Source organism: Lasioglossum baleicum, chromosome 14, assembly GCF_051020765.1.
Source record: "Lasioglossum baleicum chromosome 14, iyLasBale1, whole genome shotgun sequence".
Lineage (NCBI taxonomy): Eukaryota > Metazoa > Arthropoda > Insecta > Hymenoptera > Halictidae > Lasioglossum > Lasioglossum baleicum.
In genome coordinates, this window is record NC_134942.1 from 9,730,758 (window position 1) to 9,748,655 (window position 17,898).

Below are 17,898 nucleotides of genomic sequence, written 5' to 3' on the forward strand. Positions count from 1 at the left end.
TAATACGTTGTTGTGATTTGTTGCAGGATTTGCTATTTCAGTCAGACTGTGTATCCTTGCACTGTACCTTGAATGAGCACAACCATCATTTAATTAATGAATTCACTATCAAACAGGTATTACAAGCTAACTATGGATAAAATCTTTTCATTGTTTTTTTATAAAAGCTCATATTGTTTTTCTTTAAGCGTTAAATCGTTACAGTCTCGATATTCGCAAGTTAAAAATATTGTTAGTGTTAATGGACGCTGTTCTATGCTAATCTAATTGATTGATTGTAATTGATTAATGTTGTGATTTTTTGTAGATGAGACCTGGCGCCTTTTTAGTCAATACAGCAAGGGGTGGTCTGGTAGATGATGACGCACTAGCCGCAGCGCTGAAACAGGGCAGAATTCGTGCAGCAGCACTTGATGTACACGAAAATGAGCCATACAACGTCTTTCAGGGTCAGTCTTCGCAGTGTGAGTTTTATCTGTCCATACCTAACCCCCTCTCGAGTAAACTAATATCCCCCTTCTCCATCCCGGTCCTTTGCTGGCGGGTAATAAGTATTGTATAAAGTGATAAGTATTTATCACATTATAATTATTTAACCCATTGCACTCGGAGCTGTTCTAACTCGAAAACCGAATTTTTCTTCCAGCCTGAAATATTTCCATTTTCTATGATTTACTTAACGTTATCCATATAAAACTGATATAATACCTCGTACAATACTTTCAGTAGCTTATTAAAATATCAAATACGTTTAGCAATTTATTGAATACAAATTTAATAATGCTCCGAGTCGCTACTCGATTGCAAAGGGTTAACGTTAATTATTAAAAGATAATACAAGCCAGCTGTGTTTAATATTTTACAGAAGCACAAGAGACCTGTTACTAACACACACACACACACACACACACACACACACACACACACTCCTCCTTTCTCAACATTACCTCGAACGTACAGCTTAATCGAAGACCCAGCAGGGTTAATAGTTGCAGCGGACAACAATTTGTTGCATCTCGTAATTCGTGCACACGTTTCAATTGAAACACCGTCACAGTTTCTTTACGATCCCTTAACGAAGCATGCTATCTAATATTAATGTGTTTATTAATGAATTCACGAATCATACTCATTTCTATGCAAAATATTGCACACTAATTTCTTGTTCAGTATGCGTGCCGGAAAGGATCTTAAAATCTGCATACATCAATGCCCAAAAGTAATCGTAGAAATTTGTCTGCACCGCAGGTCCTTTGAAAGATGCACCCAATCTATTGTGCACGCCACACGCAGCATTCTACAGTGATGCAAGTTGCACCGAACTTCGTGAGATGGCAGCCAGTGAGATACGAAGAGCTATCATCGGTCGCATACCTGACTGCTTGCGAAACTGTGTGAACAAGGAATACTTCCTTTCCACAACCGGGTAAGCATCATTCATTCTAACAGATGCTATGTACATGTATATATGTATATGTATGTATATATATATACACAGCAGCATATATGTATATATATATACATATATATTGACTATATATGCATATAATGTATATGTTAGCTGTACAAATTCATTCGCGACGCCCTTGCAATTCAATTGTAACTTTATTTCGGGGGCTGGCAGACCCTGAAAACTACATTGTATAATGTAATCACAGAAAATGAAAGAATTATTTGAGAAATTGAGAAGGAAATTGTCTATCATACTCTCTTCAATGTCTTCCGGTCGATACACATTCTAAAACTCCTCGAAAGGTAGTCATCGTGTTAGATTGAAATCTCTATATATCTTGTTTTCGAGAGGCGACTCATCGGTTACGTGTAAGTTCTTTGGATGAATAATCCGAATGCCATCAGTAGTTGGAGCAAGTGTACAGAAAGTGAGATCAGTTTCAAGAGTAGAATATATTTTAATTGTCACTGACCAACCGTATAATCTCTTGCACTCTGTTGGCGCCATTGCGGAGACAGTCTGAATCTACTGTTTCTAAATGCATCGTTTAAGGAATCGAAGTCAAGAGATTCAGGAACACTCTCTCAAGTTTCTCTTGTCGGAATGAAAATGAAACTGTCAGAATGAAGCGAAGCAAAGTCTATTCACAAGTTCGAGAAATGGTTGATTTTCTTGATTGTTCGAATAATTCTTTCGCTTTGTCGGGGAGGGAGAGGGATATAGGTGTGCGAATGAATGTGTACGGATAATGATATACATGGACAGCATATATATGGTATATATACATATATTTTGTTGAGCTTGATTAAACAAACAAACGTAGGGTATAACTTTTTTTGAGTATCGTTGCATTTGTTTCTCTTACACCGGGGAAAAAGATATCGTAATTTTTACAGAAACAGATTTTCAAGCAGATGTTAACTCGTATTACATGGAAAGAGAATCGAGTGTGTAAAAGTAACGTGGTTAGAAGCGTTCGAACCTTTGGATTTCCTAAGAATCGATTGGGCACTTTGTAAAAGGCATTTATCGAAGTGGCCAATTTCTTTTCGCTTTCTCCAGCAGCTACCCTGAGGGGATCAACGGCGGATACTATTCCGGGGGGCTGCCCGTTCAACAGGCGCATTCAACGACTCCTCACGATTCTGCACCCCCTCCTCCTGGTGGGCATTCCGTCGTCGGCGGCGGTGGTGGTGGGGGTGGTGGCGGACCGAACTCCTCTGCAGGCGGTGCAGGCGCCGGGGGTCCGACAGGCCCTACGGGTCCAACGGTAGGTGGCGGTGGGGCTGGAGGCCCTGCTTCAGCTCCTCCTACTGCTGGATTAACCGGTATACCACACAGCATAGTGAGCGAGCCTGACCCCCGGCCAAGCCCACCTGCACCGAGCCCTCGTTGACCTTGAACCCCCGACGTCCACTCCAGCACCACCCTCCGATCTAATTTCCCTTAGCCATTCACACACGACCTCCGACGACAAATGGCCGATTGACTAACGTGTGTCGTGCACGATGTGCCCCAAAAAAATATGTCCGCTGCTTCCGAAGGAACTCTCGAAGGGATCCATCCTTTGAGATCGAGTGAAAGAGATAAAACGGGGGGTAGGCGGGGAGAGAAAGCAAGCGAGAGAGAAAGAGAGAGATAGAGTGTGTGCAAGAATATCGAATGAAAGAGATACTGAACGACAGAGAGGGAGAACATGATGAGAATAAGTGTGCGTGAGAGAATCAACAACCGAGAGATTGTGTGGGAGAGAATGAGTTATACTTTGCTGCGTGCGTGCTGCGTGTACTCGCGCATCTGCGTACGTCACACTGCGTTGCGTGCATGCCCCGTGTGTATGCGTGCCGCGTGAATGAAAGTTGAGCTTGAGTCTGCGTTTGGTGGGCTCCTGGAATAGTGCATTTGATGTAACATTGTGACCAAACCAAATACAGTTGGGCAGTAATGATGACGGCTTTATATTATATAGAATGCCATGGCTATGGAGGAAATAACAAAACAAAAAAAAAAAAGAAAACGGTGGGTAAGAACATTTTTCTCTGTGTCGTAATTTTCTATAAATTACGTAGTATTTAACCGACCGACCGTGGCACACGCAACTCTCGACCAATAACGAAAGATACACCACATCGTCGTCCCTTTTCTGTTCTTGCAATCTTTTAACGGAATTGGTATTAGTTCCTCGAAACACCAACCCCCCCCCCCCCCAAATGTATCAGTTCTTCCATCGAACACACTCGCAGCACGATATTGGCTAGTCATACAGTACAAATCGAACATGGACGAGTACACATCGCAACGTCTGGCACACACACACACAGCGGAGAGCAAAGGCATATGTCGATCGCAAATTTAGGATGTACATCTTTTTTCTTTTTTTCGGGAAACGTACCGGGGAGTATAGATTTCCGAATTTCTATTTTGTACTCGCGTCGACCTCTTCCCCCCTCCACTTCCACAAAAGTTTGTTGTACTGATAGGTTTTAGTACTCCATATACATAAGCGCGACCAAAAATGTTTCTTTTGTCCGATACGAACATATATATGTATATATGTAACATCACGTTTTTAATTCGTACATACGATCTTTCATTTTTCTGAGAAGCAAGGGAAATGTCGAACAATGTTTCCTTTTTTTTTTTTTACAGCAAAGTCATGCATTATTTTGCCACACTGTATTTGGGTTCGCGTACGCTATTTTAGTTTTCGTTTCTAAAAAAGAACCATACTCCCGAGAGCATATATATATATATATAATGATTTGGCAACTCTTCAGTAAACGTTGACAAACTTTGTTTCTTTCGTGGACTCGTTGTAACTCTCAGTGTGTAGTATATTGCATTGAAGAGGAGGAGGTAAACACAAACAAACAGAACAGAACTGAAATGTAGTTGCTTACGAATACATTTTTTTTTTATATTTTACTCGAGATCATGAAAATGCTGCGTATATTACATCATGATGGAACCGTGATAGTGGAATACAGAGAAGCAAGAAAAACAAGAAAAAAGAAAGAAAGATTGTCGGTAGTAATTAGAGTTATTAGCGGTGAGAGACGGACAATGATCACCGGAGCAATTGCGATGGAGGATAACGTATGTAAATCGTTGGGGCATTCTCGTGCGCATTGTCTCACCGAGAATTCGTTGGCAGTACTGAGTAGATCATCACAAAACACAATTCGAATCAACTTCCTTTACGATTCATTTATTTCGGGACGATTTATGTACAACCCTGAAAAAATATATACGGTCTCGTGTTTGTCTTCGGGTCCTGGATTGGTCAATGAAATGTACTAGAAAAATCTCGAAGAAGCCATCGGTATCCTCGAGAAGGAAGGAAAACCATGTTCTTGGCGAACGTGTGACTTCTAAACGAAAATAAAACAAAAGAAAAACGATTTTTTATTGTCGCAAAAGAAAAGGCCTGTTCCGAATCTTTGTGTGAATTTTTAGACGAGACATGGTTTCAGTTACAGAAATATAGTCTTTTTACATTAAATGCTATTTTTTTATATGTGCGTATCAAGAGTGATAATGGATAAAAGATATATTTCTGACGCGGACGACTTCATGCAAGACACTGTTTCCATGCTGGGAGATGAATTTTTCCTTCCTTTTCTTTCTTGTGGAGAATACTTGTGTGCTCGTTCTTTTCTCGGAAAAAAAAAGAATAAGAAAATGTGTTGGCATCGAAAATAAAACTGGAGGGAATGTGTATATCATCTTCGATTTTGTGGCATCTATTTTTGTACTTCTTTCGAGCGGAACAGTCTCGCGAATGCCTTGACGCGACGTTTCAACCGAATGCAGCATCTTCATTAGTGATTTGAATTCGTCGTAAATTTAGTGGTTAAACCTGATGTAATAGGTATTTTCTTTGTGTTTCCGATCGGGGACAGAAATCGAAAACCGCTTATTGTTTTTCAATGGAAAAATATATGCATATATATGTATATATATGTACACATACATATATGTACATATATGTATATACACCTATTGGTTATAGCAGTCTTTAAGCAAGTGAGATTGTGAACGAACGAAAGAAGAGCGTGAGAGAGAGAGAGAGTGAGAGAGAGAAAAAGGAAGATACACGCGCGTAAGATAGAACGAACAGAAACAAGTTTTATTAATTGATAATTATAATATGATTAATTATTGTATTAAGTAAAATAATGCGATGTTACGAACACTTGAATATATTATCGAAAGATAAATCATTAAAAAAAGAAAAAGTAAAGAAAATGGAAACTTTTTTGAGAAGAAATTATTGAAAAAGAGCGACGACGATGATAATAAGTATATAAAAAAAGAGAGAGAGAGAGAAAGTGAATGAGAGGCAAGAGAGTATGAAAGATCTATTTTAGGGAGAGAGAAAGAGAGTGCGAAAGACACATTCACACAGACATACACATACACACACGTCTATTCAGTTTTCTTTGTTTTCGTATCATTTCGATTTGGAGACTGTCGTTGATCTTTCGAAATTAATCCGAAATTAAACGTAGTTTTGTATACTCGCGTTGTTGTTTTAGGACACGAATTGTCGCTAAAGAGTGAGACAGAGAGGAGTGATATATGTATAGACAATTAATTTTCTATTCTCAGTGGTCGATATGCCGGATAAAGCTAAAACGAGAACGAGAGAGGAAAGGAAAAAGCAAAAATTACGTGATGAAAATTGTTTCTTTGTTAACTCAAAATTGGAAAGAAGGGAAGGAGTATTTTAAAAAAAGCGAATAATATAGACTGAATCGTTTTGGTATTCATCGATGCCTCTGGGATGTACACCTTACACGAGCTTTTTTCGCTTCCGAAGCTTTCAAAATGCGAAAGAAGAGAAAAGAGTGAGAGAGAGAGAGAAAATGAGAAAAAACTAAACAAAAGAAACCATTCCAACTAATGTAGAGATCAGATTACCAACCCAACAGTTGATCGATAAAATACGTGGCGATACATAGCGACGAGAGAGAGAAAGGATGAGTGAGAATAAATGCGAGAGAAAACGTAAGAGAGAATGCGAAGCGAGCGCGTGAACGAGAGAGAGAGGGAGAGAACGAAGAAAATGGAGAAAAAAATACATACATAAAGCATCACAGACACATACAGCATGACAGAGATGACATTATACATTTTTAAATAGAAATACGCTACGTACACGAAATACTAGAGGGACGTCTGTAGCTCGACGAGATGGTCCGCGGAAGCTGCGTGCTTTTTCTTTCCGTTTTTCGAGGACTCTCTCTTCGTGTTGTGTGTAGAGGTGTTGGCTGGACCAGCTCGTCCTTGCACAGTCGTACCAGTACATAAACGTAGGAACATTATACATACTTCTTTTTTTTTTCTTTTTTCTCAAGAATATTATTACTTATAAATACATCATTATATATTAAAAAAGAAAAAAATGGAAAAAACGAGAGAGAAAGAGAGCGAGAGAGAGAGAGAGAGAGTGCGAGAGAATTTTTTGACGCGCGAAGAAGAGAGACACGCTACTCTAAAGACGGAGGAAGAAGACAGAGAGTTGTTCTTATATAGTTTTAATTGTGAAAAAGAGAGGCAAAATTAATGTGAGGATTCGTGACGAACCAATATCTATATTCCACTTAATTACCACCTAGCCGGCGAGCATAATGCCTCCTTTTCCTCACCCCCTCCTCCCACAAGAGAAAAAAAAAGAATCAATTATAAAACTACACACACGTGGGTCCTGATGCTGTGGGATTACAACTGCTACTACAACAAAACACAACAACCGACAAACATAAAAAAGAAAAATAATGAAAGAAAGCTAGAAAGAAAAGAAAATAACTCACACATAATTCATTCATCTGTTTTTTAATCAGTTGTTCTCATACGAATATTATATATATTATATATTACATATATATAGAATATATAGCGTATATTCTATATATATCTACATATATATAGAGAGAGAGAGAGTGAGAGAGAGAGAATCGTTTTTTTTAATGAAAATGGCGCCAAAACACCTTCATTTTACGATTACGAGAGTAAACAAAAAAATGGGAAAAAAAAGAAAGAAATGAAAGCAACCTGACAAAGAAAAAATGCCACGTAATGAAAAAAAAAATTGAAGGTGGTAAAAACAGCAACATTAATATTATAATTAATAATTATAATAAATACAATATTTGTACAATAATCAACGGTGCTGTGGTAGATGCTGTAGGTCTAAAAACTGCAAATCCCCTTGTTTCTCACCTATTATCCCGACCCCGTGCTCCGGAGAGTCGTTCTCGTTCGCGAATAAACGAGAGCCAAAAAAGAAAAGAGAGACCAAGTCCGGAAGAAAACACAAGAATGTTCACAGAACCACGATATCCTTCAGAAGTAGAGAACGGTCTGTCGACACGTTGTTTCGCATCGTTTATTTCAATTTTTTGGTTTTGCCCATCGATACAATGATCGCCTCTGCCCACGATCGAGAGGAGACGACGAGTACAACGAAGTGTGGTTCCACTACGAATATACAGCACGTACTGCGATTATTATTATTATTATTATCGTTATTATCATTATCATTATTATTATCGTCATCATCGTCGATGGTCTTATATATCGGTTTAAAAAAATATTCAAATGTAAGCCCTTAAATAACAGAAGCGCTTCGGCGCCCGAACGTCCGCTTTTTTTATTTGTTTGTTCTTTTTTTTTTTTATTCTCGTGTTAATTCGAAGATATCAGTCAGACGACAACGGACTAAAAGTCTCTCCCCTTCGTATACGAGCATCGTTCCGACCGTGTGTCGGAAGTTGATTTACTCGGTTCTCTGTTTATTTCACATCCGTTCCGGTAAGCTCGGGCCAAGTTGAATCACAGGTATTCGACAACACCGTGGCAATATTCGATTGTCGTCGATGATCGAGAGCGAGCTGTGTCACGTCAGGGAGCCCCCGTGGACTCTCATGTGCCTGTTCAGGTTGCCACTTTGACTGAACCTCAGCAGGCACAGCTTGCACTGGTACGGTTTCTCGCCGGAGTGAATGCGCAGGTGCTTCGTTAACGTTGAGCTGTCCGAGAACGCCTTCTTGCAGAACCGGCATCTGGAAACAGGAAGAAGTTTCGATTCAGAGTCGATGTCGAAATAGAAATTGTTCCGTCGTTTCTAAAGGTACACCCATCGCTAGGGACTTTTTAATAGATCAACAGCAACTGCTACTTCGATCGCGATAATAATAACTCACCCTTAATAACGTGATCTAATTTATTTTCCTTGGGATTAGTGTGTAAAAGATTTTTAAACAACAGATTCCCTTTAACACGTTGACTACCAAGTATGCCAGATGTTTAGGGGGTGATCCGTCGACAGTCAACGTGGTAAGTTCTTCAGAAATTGATCTTTGAGATTCATTGAAATTCATCTATTAGAACAATGCACTTGCAATTCCATTCGTGTTTTTGATACATTACCTAATGGTAAGTATTTATATGTAATTAGTAAAAGCCTATTTTTCAATAGTAACAAGGTCCATCGTATACTAACAATAAGTCACTTCCATTACAGTCTAATAATTTTTTCTGGGGATTATTATAACAAAGAATATTTCCAAAATATCTTTTCATACAATTCATTGATATACAGTCATTCGAAATCTTATTAACTGATTACTGGAAGGCATTGAATTAATTACTCGTTTTCAACGAGATTCTGATCGCGAACAGAAGAATTCTCTGAAGAAGAAAATTTCAAAATTCGCTCCGAAGAGCGTAGAGAAAGGAATCCCCGTAAAATGACATTGTATTAGGGCGCACTCTAACGTAGGTTTCTGCAACTGTAGTTCTAAGTACAGTCTCTCGGAAAAGTATGTGACCAGTGAAGTGAAAGCTCATTTTGAAGACTGATCTTATTCTGTTAAATTATTTCTGTAACGCTGCAGCAAAAGCCACATAAATGCAGTTGTATATTTGTAGAGATAAATTTGCTGAATTTCTTTTATTCTGAAAATAACATTCACAAATGGACATATATTTTGCGAGTGACTGTACAATGAACCGAACGGCACGCTTGTATTGCCGGTTGCATGCTAGCAGGCGCTACTTATTGCAACAATGATTCTCACTGCACCACGTGGCTATAATTCTGAGAATCATTAAAACGATTTAAATTTGATGATATCGAAGAAATAATTACCTGTACGGTCGCTCTCCAGAATGCGTTCTCATATGCGTGGTCACGGAACTGCTTTGCGAAAATCTTCGGTCGCACACCGGACAACGGAATGGTTTCTCTCCGGAATGAGTTCTCGCATGAGCTGTTAGGTTCGCCGCTTGACTAAACGCTTTCGAACACGCGTGACACCTTGAATAAAATATCTTCAATTCTTTTACGAACATATGGATTGCTGGCCTTGTTGTGTGTCTGCGTGCGTATGCGAATGTATGTGAAAACATTTTTTAACACGGAAGAAGAAAATGTCGAATGTCGGTTTATAAGTCGAAGGTAAGTTACTTTTTAGTATTTTTATATACATGGTGTCTCAGGACAATTGGTACATACAAGCATCAGGTGATACTACGTGCAAAAGGAAGCGAATGAAAAATTGGATAACACTTTCCCGCTTGACGCTTCGAGATAATCGAGTTCGAATATGCTCGACGGATTCGCGCATCACAATAAACGAAGCGTGAACCGAAAAAATGTTAGTCGCTTTTTCATATTGATTTTTCTACAAAGAATCACCTGATGCGCGTACCACCCGTCTACACCCTGTATACAAAATGTTCCATTGTATTTGTCAACTTGAAAATCATTTGAGACTGCAGATTCGTATGCAACATAGAAATTGTCTGCAGAGACATTAGTGTTTTCTCTCAATAATTTCAATGGTTATGATACCCATACTGATAGAACTAATTAATTTTAAATATTCTCAATGGGTGAAATTGAGGTGCAAACCTTTGATCACGAAGAAATCGTTGAGAAGGCCAGAAAAAATCGTTGTCGGCCATCGTAATTAGACTACCGCCGGTCACTGATATAAATAATTAATTCAAAATATTCTTGATGGGTGACATTGATTTGCAAAGGGGTGAAATTGGGGTGCAAAAGCTATATTGATCACGAAGAAAAAATCGTTGTCGGCCATCGCGTGATTAGATTACCGCCGGTCACTGATATAAATAATTAATTTAAAGTATTCTTGACGGGTGACATTGATTTGCAAAAGGGTGAAATTGGGGTGCAGAAGCTACATTGATCACGAAGAATCGTTGAGAAGGCCAGGAAAAATCGTTGCCGGCCATCATAATTAGATTACCGGCCGTCACTGACCTAAACGGTTTCTCCCCGGAGTGCGTTCTGAGATGCGTCTTGAGGGTGCTGGGCCGCGCATACGATTTCCCGCAGATTCTGCATAGGTTAGGTCTGCCATTGTCGTCGGTGGTGACCGGGTTCCCGGAGGCGCCTATGCAGAGCGCATGCTCGCTAGACAATTGCAACCTCGAATGGCCGTGCGCCGGGGGGTGAGAATGAGGATGGGTGCCAGTGCCGATCAGGCTATTGGCCGGGGGTTGATTCACCCTCGTCTGTTGCTCCACCGGATTATACTGCTGGGCGGGACTTAACAGGGGTTCCACGCCCCAAGCCGACGAATAGCTCTGCTCGTACCTGCACACAGACAACGAACCACTGAATAACTCTGCTCTCGCAACCCTCTGGGAAGGGGTGCGCAAACCTCCGCAGAGAAAATGGCGAACTATTGTCTTCGCTGCTACACTCTGCGCAATCTCCTTTTTCCAATTAATATACTTCGCTTCGATTCTCTCGCAGGACAATCTCAATCATATTATTTATCCAAAATCATCCCTCTCTCGTTAACCCTTCGCGAACAAGCATTCTTCAACCCCTTGCCGAGTAACATTTTCGTCTTTATCCCTAAATATGTAGAAGAGAAAAGGAAATTTATATTTCTTGTATGACTGCAAATGAATCAAATTTTACTTCGTTTAAAAAGAGAGCCGTAACATGCAGTTAATTCACATTTGTCAGTTTAAATTCTACATGACGATTGTGACTCGGTGAAATAAATAGGTAGACATTCTCCCTGTTCATCGCTATTCTAATCGTGCCACGCGATGCTGGACAATAATTCCAACACTTTCGCGACAAAAGACAAAGAACGACAAAAGCTGACCAGGAAGAGAAACATTGTAGTCCGGTGTGTACCGTGATTAACCGCGACAAAGCTACCGGAACGCAATTAAACATGAATTTTGAATACCGAAGTGATTGGTTACACGAAAGTCGTACTCACCCGGAGTGCATGTTCATGTTCATGGTCATATTCATGGAAACGTTCACCGACATAGCTGGCGTGGATGCGTAATGCGTGGGTGGCACCGGTGGACCGAGATTTTGCGTGTAATCTTGCGAATAATGATGACTCGATCCTCCCGTCGAGTAGTAACCTCCCGTGGGACTTCCGGGATGGACCACCGCATGTTTTAGAGATAGCAGGACATCCGCGACACCTTCGCCGTTCGCGTTGGTCGTTCTTGGCGCGCATTCGCCTCTGGTACAACTCCAACTGCAAGGACACTTCAAAAATTACAAGGTACATCGAATACGGTGGCTGTCAGCATCCGTCATTGGACGTGCTGGACCACTTGTCTCTTCAGATTTTTTCACTAGAGGGTCTATTGAATCGGGTCGGAATCTTGAAAGTCTGTCGACACGAGTCTAAACACGCTTTCTACGAAGTTGTTATCAACTACGATGTTGTTAGTGGTGGTTTGGATTTTTATCAAACCGAGATTTGCTCTCAGTTCTTCAGAATTCAGTTAGGTAGCATTGGGAGTCGAGTAGAAGGTGCGAGTAGTAGTCAGACGGAAGTCTGTTCCAAATCTACCTACGTCGTTTTTCGGGAATATATCCTGAATTAGTAATTGATGATCATGGCCTTATGGAGAATAATGAAGCGAGACCTTCTCTCATATGAAAGTTACGAGTCCTTCAGAATTCAGTTAGGAGCATGAGCGTTCGCATGAACCCGTCGCGGTAGCGTTGGGAGTCGAGTAGAAGGTGCGAGTGGTGGTCAGACGGAAGCGCTAAAATTACGCGAGACTTCGTACGTGGTTCTTAAGGAATATCTTGAACTAATTTACAATATTAAGATATTTTTGGACCGTTTTAAGAGTAGTTGTTCACGATCAATATTAATCTCTAAACTTGAAAGGTTCGCGCTTACTTGTAAGTGCCGGAACAGGGGCTGAACAGACCAGGCGGCAGAGGGTCCAGATCGAGAGGTGGCAATGGGAAGCCGGCCATGTCGTCGACCCAGAAGCTCGCCCCGAACTCGCTGACGACCTGGTTCTGTCCAGAATTCTGGATCTGTTGACTCTGATCGGCACCTATGTCGTCCGGGGAGCTTTGCAGGTCTTGGAGACGAAGGGCGCCCTGCAAAGCACCTAGGGTTTCCTCGTTTTGATTGTCCGTTAGAGTGTCCTCGTTGGACAACACCCCGAGAGGTCCTGTGCAGAGGCCGGAAGGTATCGTGGCCTCGATACTTCCCACCGAACCTGTTCCATCCAATGAACAAACATTAAACGACGCCAAGTACAATGTCGTTAGAACTGTCTTGAATTTATCTTTCAGTTGGGTGACTTGATTACATGCACACTTTATATCAAGAGAATTATTATAATAATTCACCATCTCAATAATAATTAACAATTCACCATCCCCAATTAAAGGGCCCGATTCGGCTCGGAATGAGAGTGTCCTCTCAGGAAAGGAAACCTTTGAAAAATAGAACAGCCGCGAACACATGGCAGTCGATCACCGTCTCGAAACAATAAATAATGACAGAGAAACATCCCGAGAACAGCGCGAGGAACGATCTTTCGTGAAATTTTTCAAATCCCGTGGGCCGCGTAAGAGTTAGCGCAGTTTGTTCCAGTGACACGCGATATTTGTGGCTCACCTGTGCCGAGGGTGTACGGCGACTCGTTGGTGTTCACCGTGTGATGATTCTGCAGGAACTCCATCTCTGCGAAATTTCTGCTCGCAGCCGCCCTTAGAAACACCCCCTTCACCCCGCCTCCCTGGAAAATACGCGGACGGATTTCCTCCTCTCGTCGGAGATACGGTCCAGCCCCTCCGGTCGCCCTAGCAACCGCACATTGCTCCGTGAGTACCGCCAACTTTTTCGTCGATATATCGTGCAATATTTTCGAATGAAACATCCGCCGATACACAGTACCATGCCGGAGACAACCACCGTGGAAAATTTCGGAAAATCCCGCACCCGAGTGCTTTCAATTAACCCTTAGCTGCGACTCGCGTTAGAATGATCTTCGAGCTTGAAACGCAAGATGCATGAAAAATTTGCGATATTTTTTCCGAATCAGCTACACGATCATTCAGAGTCTAATGCGGAAAACAACCACCGTGAAAAATTTCGGAAAATCCCGCTGCCGAGTGCTTTCAATTAACTCTTAGCTGCGACTCGCGTTAGAATGATCTTCGAGCTTGAAACGCGATGCATGAAAAATTTGCGATATTCTTTTCGAATCAGCTACACGATCATTCAGAGTCTAATGCGGAAAACAACCACCGTGTAAAATTTCGGAAAATCCCGCTGCCGAGTGCTTTCAATTAACTCTTAACTGTGACTCGCGTTAGAATGATCTTCGAGGTTGAAACGCGAGATGCATGAGAAACTTGTAATATTCTTTTTATGCCGAAGACAACCACCGCGGAAAATTTCGGAAAATCCCGTTTCCGAGTGCTTTTAATTAACTCTTTAGCTGCGACTCGCGTCAGAATGATCTCCGAGTTAGAATGATGAAGAATTAGTGATATTTACACTGCAGCTCGGCAGTCTATTGATTTTGTTCGTTGTATACTAAGTGAGGATAATTTCGCAATCGAGGAAAGTGCAAATCAATGTACATACAGGGAGTGACTACATAGCTGAAGGAAAATTATGATTCTGCAATCACGAAACGATAGACTGTTATCTTTCAGGTTTATTTTTTTTGTGTGGGTAATATTCGAACATTTTTGTTTTTGCAATTGATGGAGATTGATCTCTCATTGTTTGGAAATAATGGCGTGTACAAGCACAAATATTTATTGACTCGTTAAACAATTTCGAAGAATTTTCAACGTGTAATAATCAGATTGCAGAATGATACGGATCACGGTAGAGATGAAAGAAACGAAGTCGCTATTCGAGCAAAAGATATCTAAAAGCTGGGAGGAGTATTAAATTATGGATAGACTACAAATTCTACGGATTCGAAGCATACGTGCACACGTAAAATGCATTGGGACAACAATTTTAGAGTCATTCAACGAGTTTCGCATTCTATGTATTGTATTGTATTGGAGATTGATCGTAATCAAATTGGAAACGAATAGTTCAATTCGCGTTCTATAGATCGAGTTTACCGAGAAAGTAGATAAAACCGGCTTAACAATAATGAAATTAGTATTCGATGACATAAGTTTCTGTCATCAACATTTCAAAAGCTGTCCACGATGTATTTATTGAAACGAAGTACAGAAAACTTTTAATAGCTCTCACAATTCAATCAACTTTATTCTGAAACCCCTCGCTCAAGATTTAATTAAAACAGACAATTTTCTTGTCAACTACTTGACATTTCTCTACAAGCAAGCCCAAAGCACCAAATTTTTTTTTATTCGTCTGACAAAAATTGCCGAAATTCAACTTTCAATCATTATACTTAAATTTAAATTCAAATTCAACTCTCAACAACCCAAGTTAAATCGAAATTCAATTTTCAATTGACAAAAATTGCCGAAATCTTCGAAACACTCTGCTCGCCGTGACCATGTCTCCAATATCGAATCGATAATTCGAAATCGATCGAAAGTGTACAAATCCTTCTAAAATTGATCAATTTCGAGTCCCGGCGAAATGATAAAAAATGAGCGAATCTCATGAATGACTGTTATGAATGACTGAAAGGAAAATGCACGTGCATATGGACCGAGCGTATGGAAGTACCTTTATGGCTTGGAAGACCTGCCGGTTTCCTCTAAAGGCTTCTGCAGAAAATCTGCCAGATATTTTCATTCATAGCCTGAAAACCACGCGCATCTTCCACGTGATTCGGCTGTTCGTTGAGAATCATCCGGGGAATTCGAGTCAGCCTTATTTCGATCACTTCGCTATATGAAAGAATAAAATTCCTCGGTATCTCGGACGTGTAACAAAGGATCCGAGTAGTGTCACGATTAGGTCCTTTGAACTGTTCACAGTAAACTCACTAGTTCGTTATTTCAGTTTACACTGTAAGAAACATCGGTCGTCACATAGTCTTCAGAGATAGCTCTTCTTCCTGTTCTTGTACAAGTTCCGTATCTTCTTCTCGGACATGTTCGAACCGTGAAGAAAACTGTTGTCTGCGCACATTTTCCCTCACATCTTCGTCGATTACACCACGTTTCGATGAAGACACCACACTAATCACAGCGTTGGAACTTTCACGGCACTAACTTATGGTTGAATCAATCCTTTACGGCGAGACGATGACGTTGAAGCTATAGTTTTGGTGAAATTACAATGTGTTACGGGTTCTTGATAAGTCTTTCGTGGGACACGTTAATTCCGAGGTGACAACAAAAGGTCTCGAAGGGACAGCGTGCTGCTGCTGCCATGCTGGCAAGATGCCCTGTCAATGTGTCTTCGCTAACTAGAGATCTACCACCTACTATCACCCACTCTCACCCCTTACACACTGACTACGTGCCATCCGACCCCACTCCACCATAGGGCCGGCCTCTTCTTCGTTCTCTTTTCTCTTCTCTCCCTCGGTCGCCCTCGTTCCACGTGTGTACCGTCCTCTTCTTCCACGTGCGTACCCCTACCCCGACGCGTGTTAACCTTCCGCCCAAGCCTCTTCGGCAAGGTGTTTGCCGCTGAGATTCGCGGACCTTTTCCATTTTCCTTTTTCCCGTAAGGGCGCGTTTCGTCCTTCCGCCGCTGACGATTAACCCCTTCGACCAAATAGTGAACATTGCGAACTAGGAAAAATTTCTTAGGAATATTTTACGCGTTTCTCTCGTACGAAAATTAGGTATACTCAAGTTCCAATTCGAATTCAACTTTTAATCATTATATTTAAATCTAAATTCAAATTGCCCTGGTGTTGAACAGTTGTTCCTCTTTACGATTCGGTACCATGTCAATTCACGGAAAACGCATGCTTCTGTATGTCTGTGGATAAGGGCACCAGGTTCACCATGACAGGGGAAGATTTCGTAAGGTAAGGACAGATCGGAGGGGGTGGCAGAGTGCCGGCAAGTGGAATAGGTAGCGTCAGGGTCTTTCGCAGCCGGGCTCACCGTTCACTGGTCAATAATCCACGAAAGGGAAGGCATTACAAGCCAGTGATCTCGAGGGTATCGGGGCCACTCGTCTGCGAGGCAGGACCACCGTGATCGGCGTGGTAATGGTATCTGAAGAAAATAATATCCTACTTCCCCGTCCCGCGCTCAACGAACCTGGGGATATCGGTGTAGCAGAGACCAGGCTCGAACGAGAACCCCGATCACCGATCAACGATCGCCGAATGAACGATTAGTATCCCGTGTCGTCGGCATCGACGTCGGGCAACCCGTGTACTCGAACGTCTTACGTTTTACACGCTCGTCGACATGGATATCGCTCGAACCGCCTCGCCGCGTCTTTGCCTCACCCTATGGCACCGTTTCCTCCGGTGCTCGCAGTTTCCTTTTCCGCCTGGCGCATACTTTTCTTACCATCAGCTTGGTAATCTCGTTTCTTCATTGTTCTTTTTATTATTCTACGTTATTTCGCAGTTTTATTCGGCGATGCAGCGACCATTTTGTTCTATGTCCTCTTTCTGGAACGATGGAATTGTTGGAGTTAGAGAAACATATTTTTTAAACTCACGACGAGTAATGTTCTCTATAGGATCATAAAAGAATGATAAGAGTTCGGTGTAGCTAGATTTTCATCTAAAAATTGAACTGGGACTTAGTGGAAAGTAGTGTTGTCTACACAAAAATTGACCTGGGACCTATTGCCGGACTCGAGCAAGATCATGGTTTGCCAAAAGCGGTCCCAGACCACCCTTCCGCTGGCGAAGAATGTCGCGATGCAAGGAACTCCTCTCCGGGTCGCTGGAAACGTTACAGTTCCGTGGAATTGCACGTAACGAACTCAGGGCAGGAGAGGGCGGGGTCCGGTTTTCTACGGGGTCCTGCGTAAATACCATGGGCCCAATCGGCTGGAAGTGTAAGCCAATACCCAGGGTGTACACTCGGCGTGCTGCGAGCTCAGCTCTCTTCCATACGACCCTCTCCCCTTCTCCTTCTCATCTTTACACCCTCTCCCTTCGCTATTCCCCTCTTTGTTCGTCGCCCTTTCCACCCTCTCCCTTCATCCTTAAACTCTCTCTCTCTGCCCTCTTACTCTTTCTCTCGC

At 41.6% G+C, this 17,898-nt stretch overlaps 2 protein-coding genes across 10 annotated transcripts in view; one reads left to right on the forward strand and one right to left on the reverse strand.

The window, feature by feature from the left end:
• Ctbp (C-terminal binding protein) overlaps positions 1-17,898 on the forward strand; it is a 47,811-nt gene that overhangs the window by 22,790 nt on the left and 7,123 nt on the right. For 4 of the 8 annotated variants that reach the window (XM_076437737.1, XM_076437740.1, XM_076437739.1 and 1 more), the window contains exons 5-8: positions 27-116; positions 308-464; positions 1,249-1,426; positions 2,516-7,619. In XM_076437737.1, the coding sequence (XP_076293852.1) occupies positions 27-116; positions 308-464; positions 1,249-1,426; positions 2,516-2,849 (759 nt within the window). In that variant the 3' untranslated portion in view covers positions 2,850-7,619. Of the gene's footprint in view, positions 1-26; positions 117-307; positions 465-1,248; positions 1,427-2,349; positions 7,620-17,898 lie in introns of those variants that run through there. The other 4 variants (XM_076437742.1, XM_076437743.1, XM_076437745.1 and 1 more) reach the window with 4 other exon arrangements.
• LOC143215536 (uncharacterized) lies at positions 6,482-16,161 on the reverse strand. 2 transcript variants are annotated; one of them, XM_076437732.1, is made up of 7 exons: positions 15,454-16,161; positions 13,399-13,583; positions 12,664-12,994; positions 11,731-12,003; positions 10,749-11,084; positions 9,609-9,776; positions 6,482-8,520 (listed from the first exon to the last, which is right to left on the reverse strand). In XM_076437732.1, the coding sequence occupies exons 2-7, from the start codon at positions 13,460-13,462 to the stop codon at positions 8,355-8,357; spliced, it is 1,338 nt and encodes a 445-aa protein (XP_076293847.1). In that variant the 5' UTR covers positions 13,463-13,583; positions 15,454-16,161; the 3' UTR covers positions 6,482-8,354. The 2 variants fall into 2 exon arrangements, with proteins under 2 accessions (XP_076293847.1, XP_076293846.1); XM_076437731.1 differs by lacking the exon at positions 15,454-16,161 and having other exon boundaries at positions 13,399-13,696.

What these genes read in the sequence shown, in the direction of transcription:
- LOC143215536 (XM_076437731.1), bottom strand. Translation starts at nt 13,660, where the DNA reads ATGTTTCATTCGAAAATATTGCACGATATATCGACGAAAAAGTTGGCG. An exon ending in TCCGGGGAGAAACCGTTTAG is followed by an intron (nt 9,777 to 10,748) that starts GTCAGTGACGGC and finishes ATTTTATTCAAG; the next exon opens with GTGTCACGCGTGTTCGAAAG. An exon ending in TCTGGAGAGCGACCGTACAG is followed by an intron (nt 8,521 to 9,608) that starts GTAATTATTTCT and finishes TCCTGTTTCCAG; the next exon opens with ATGCCGGTTCTGCAAGAAGG.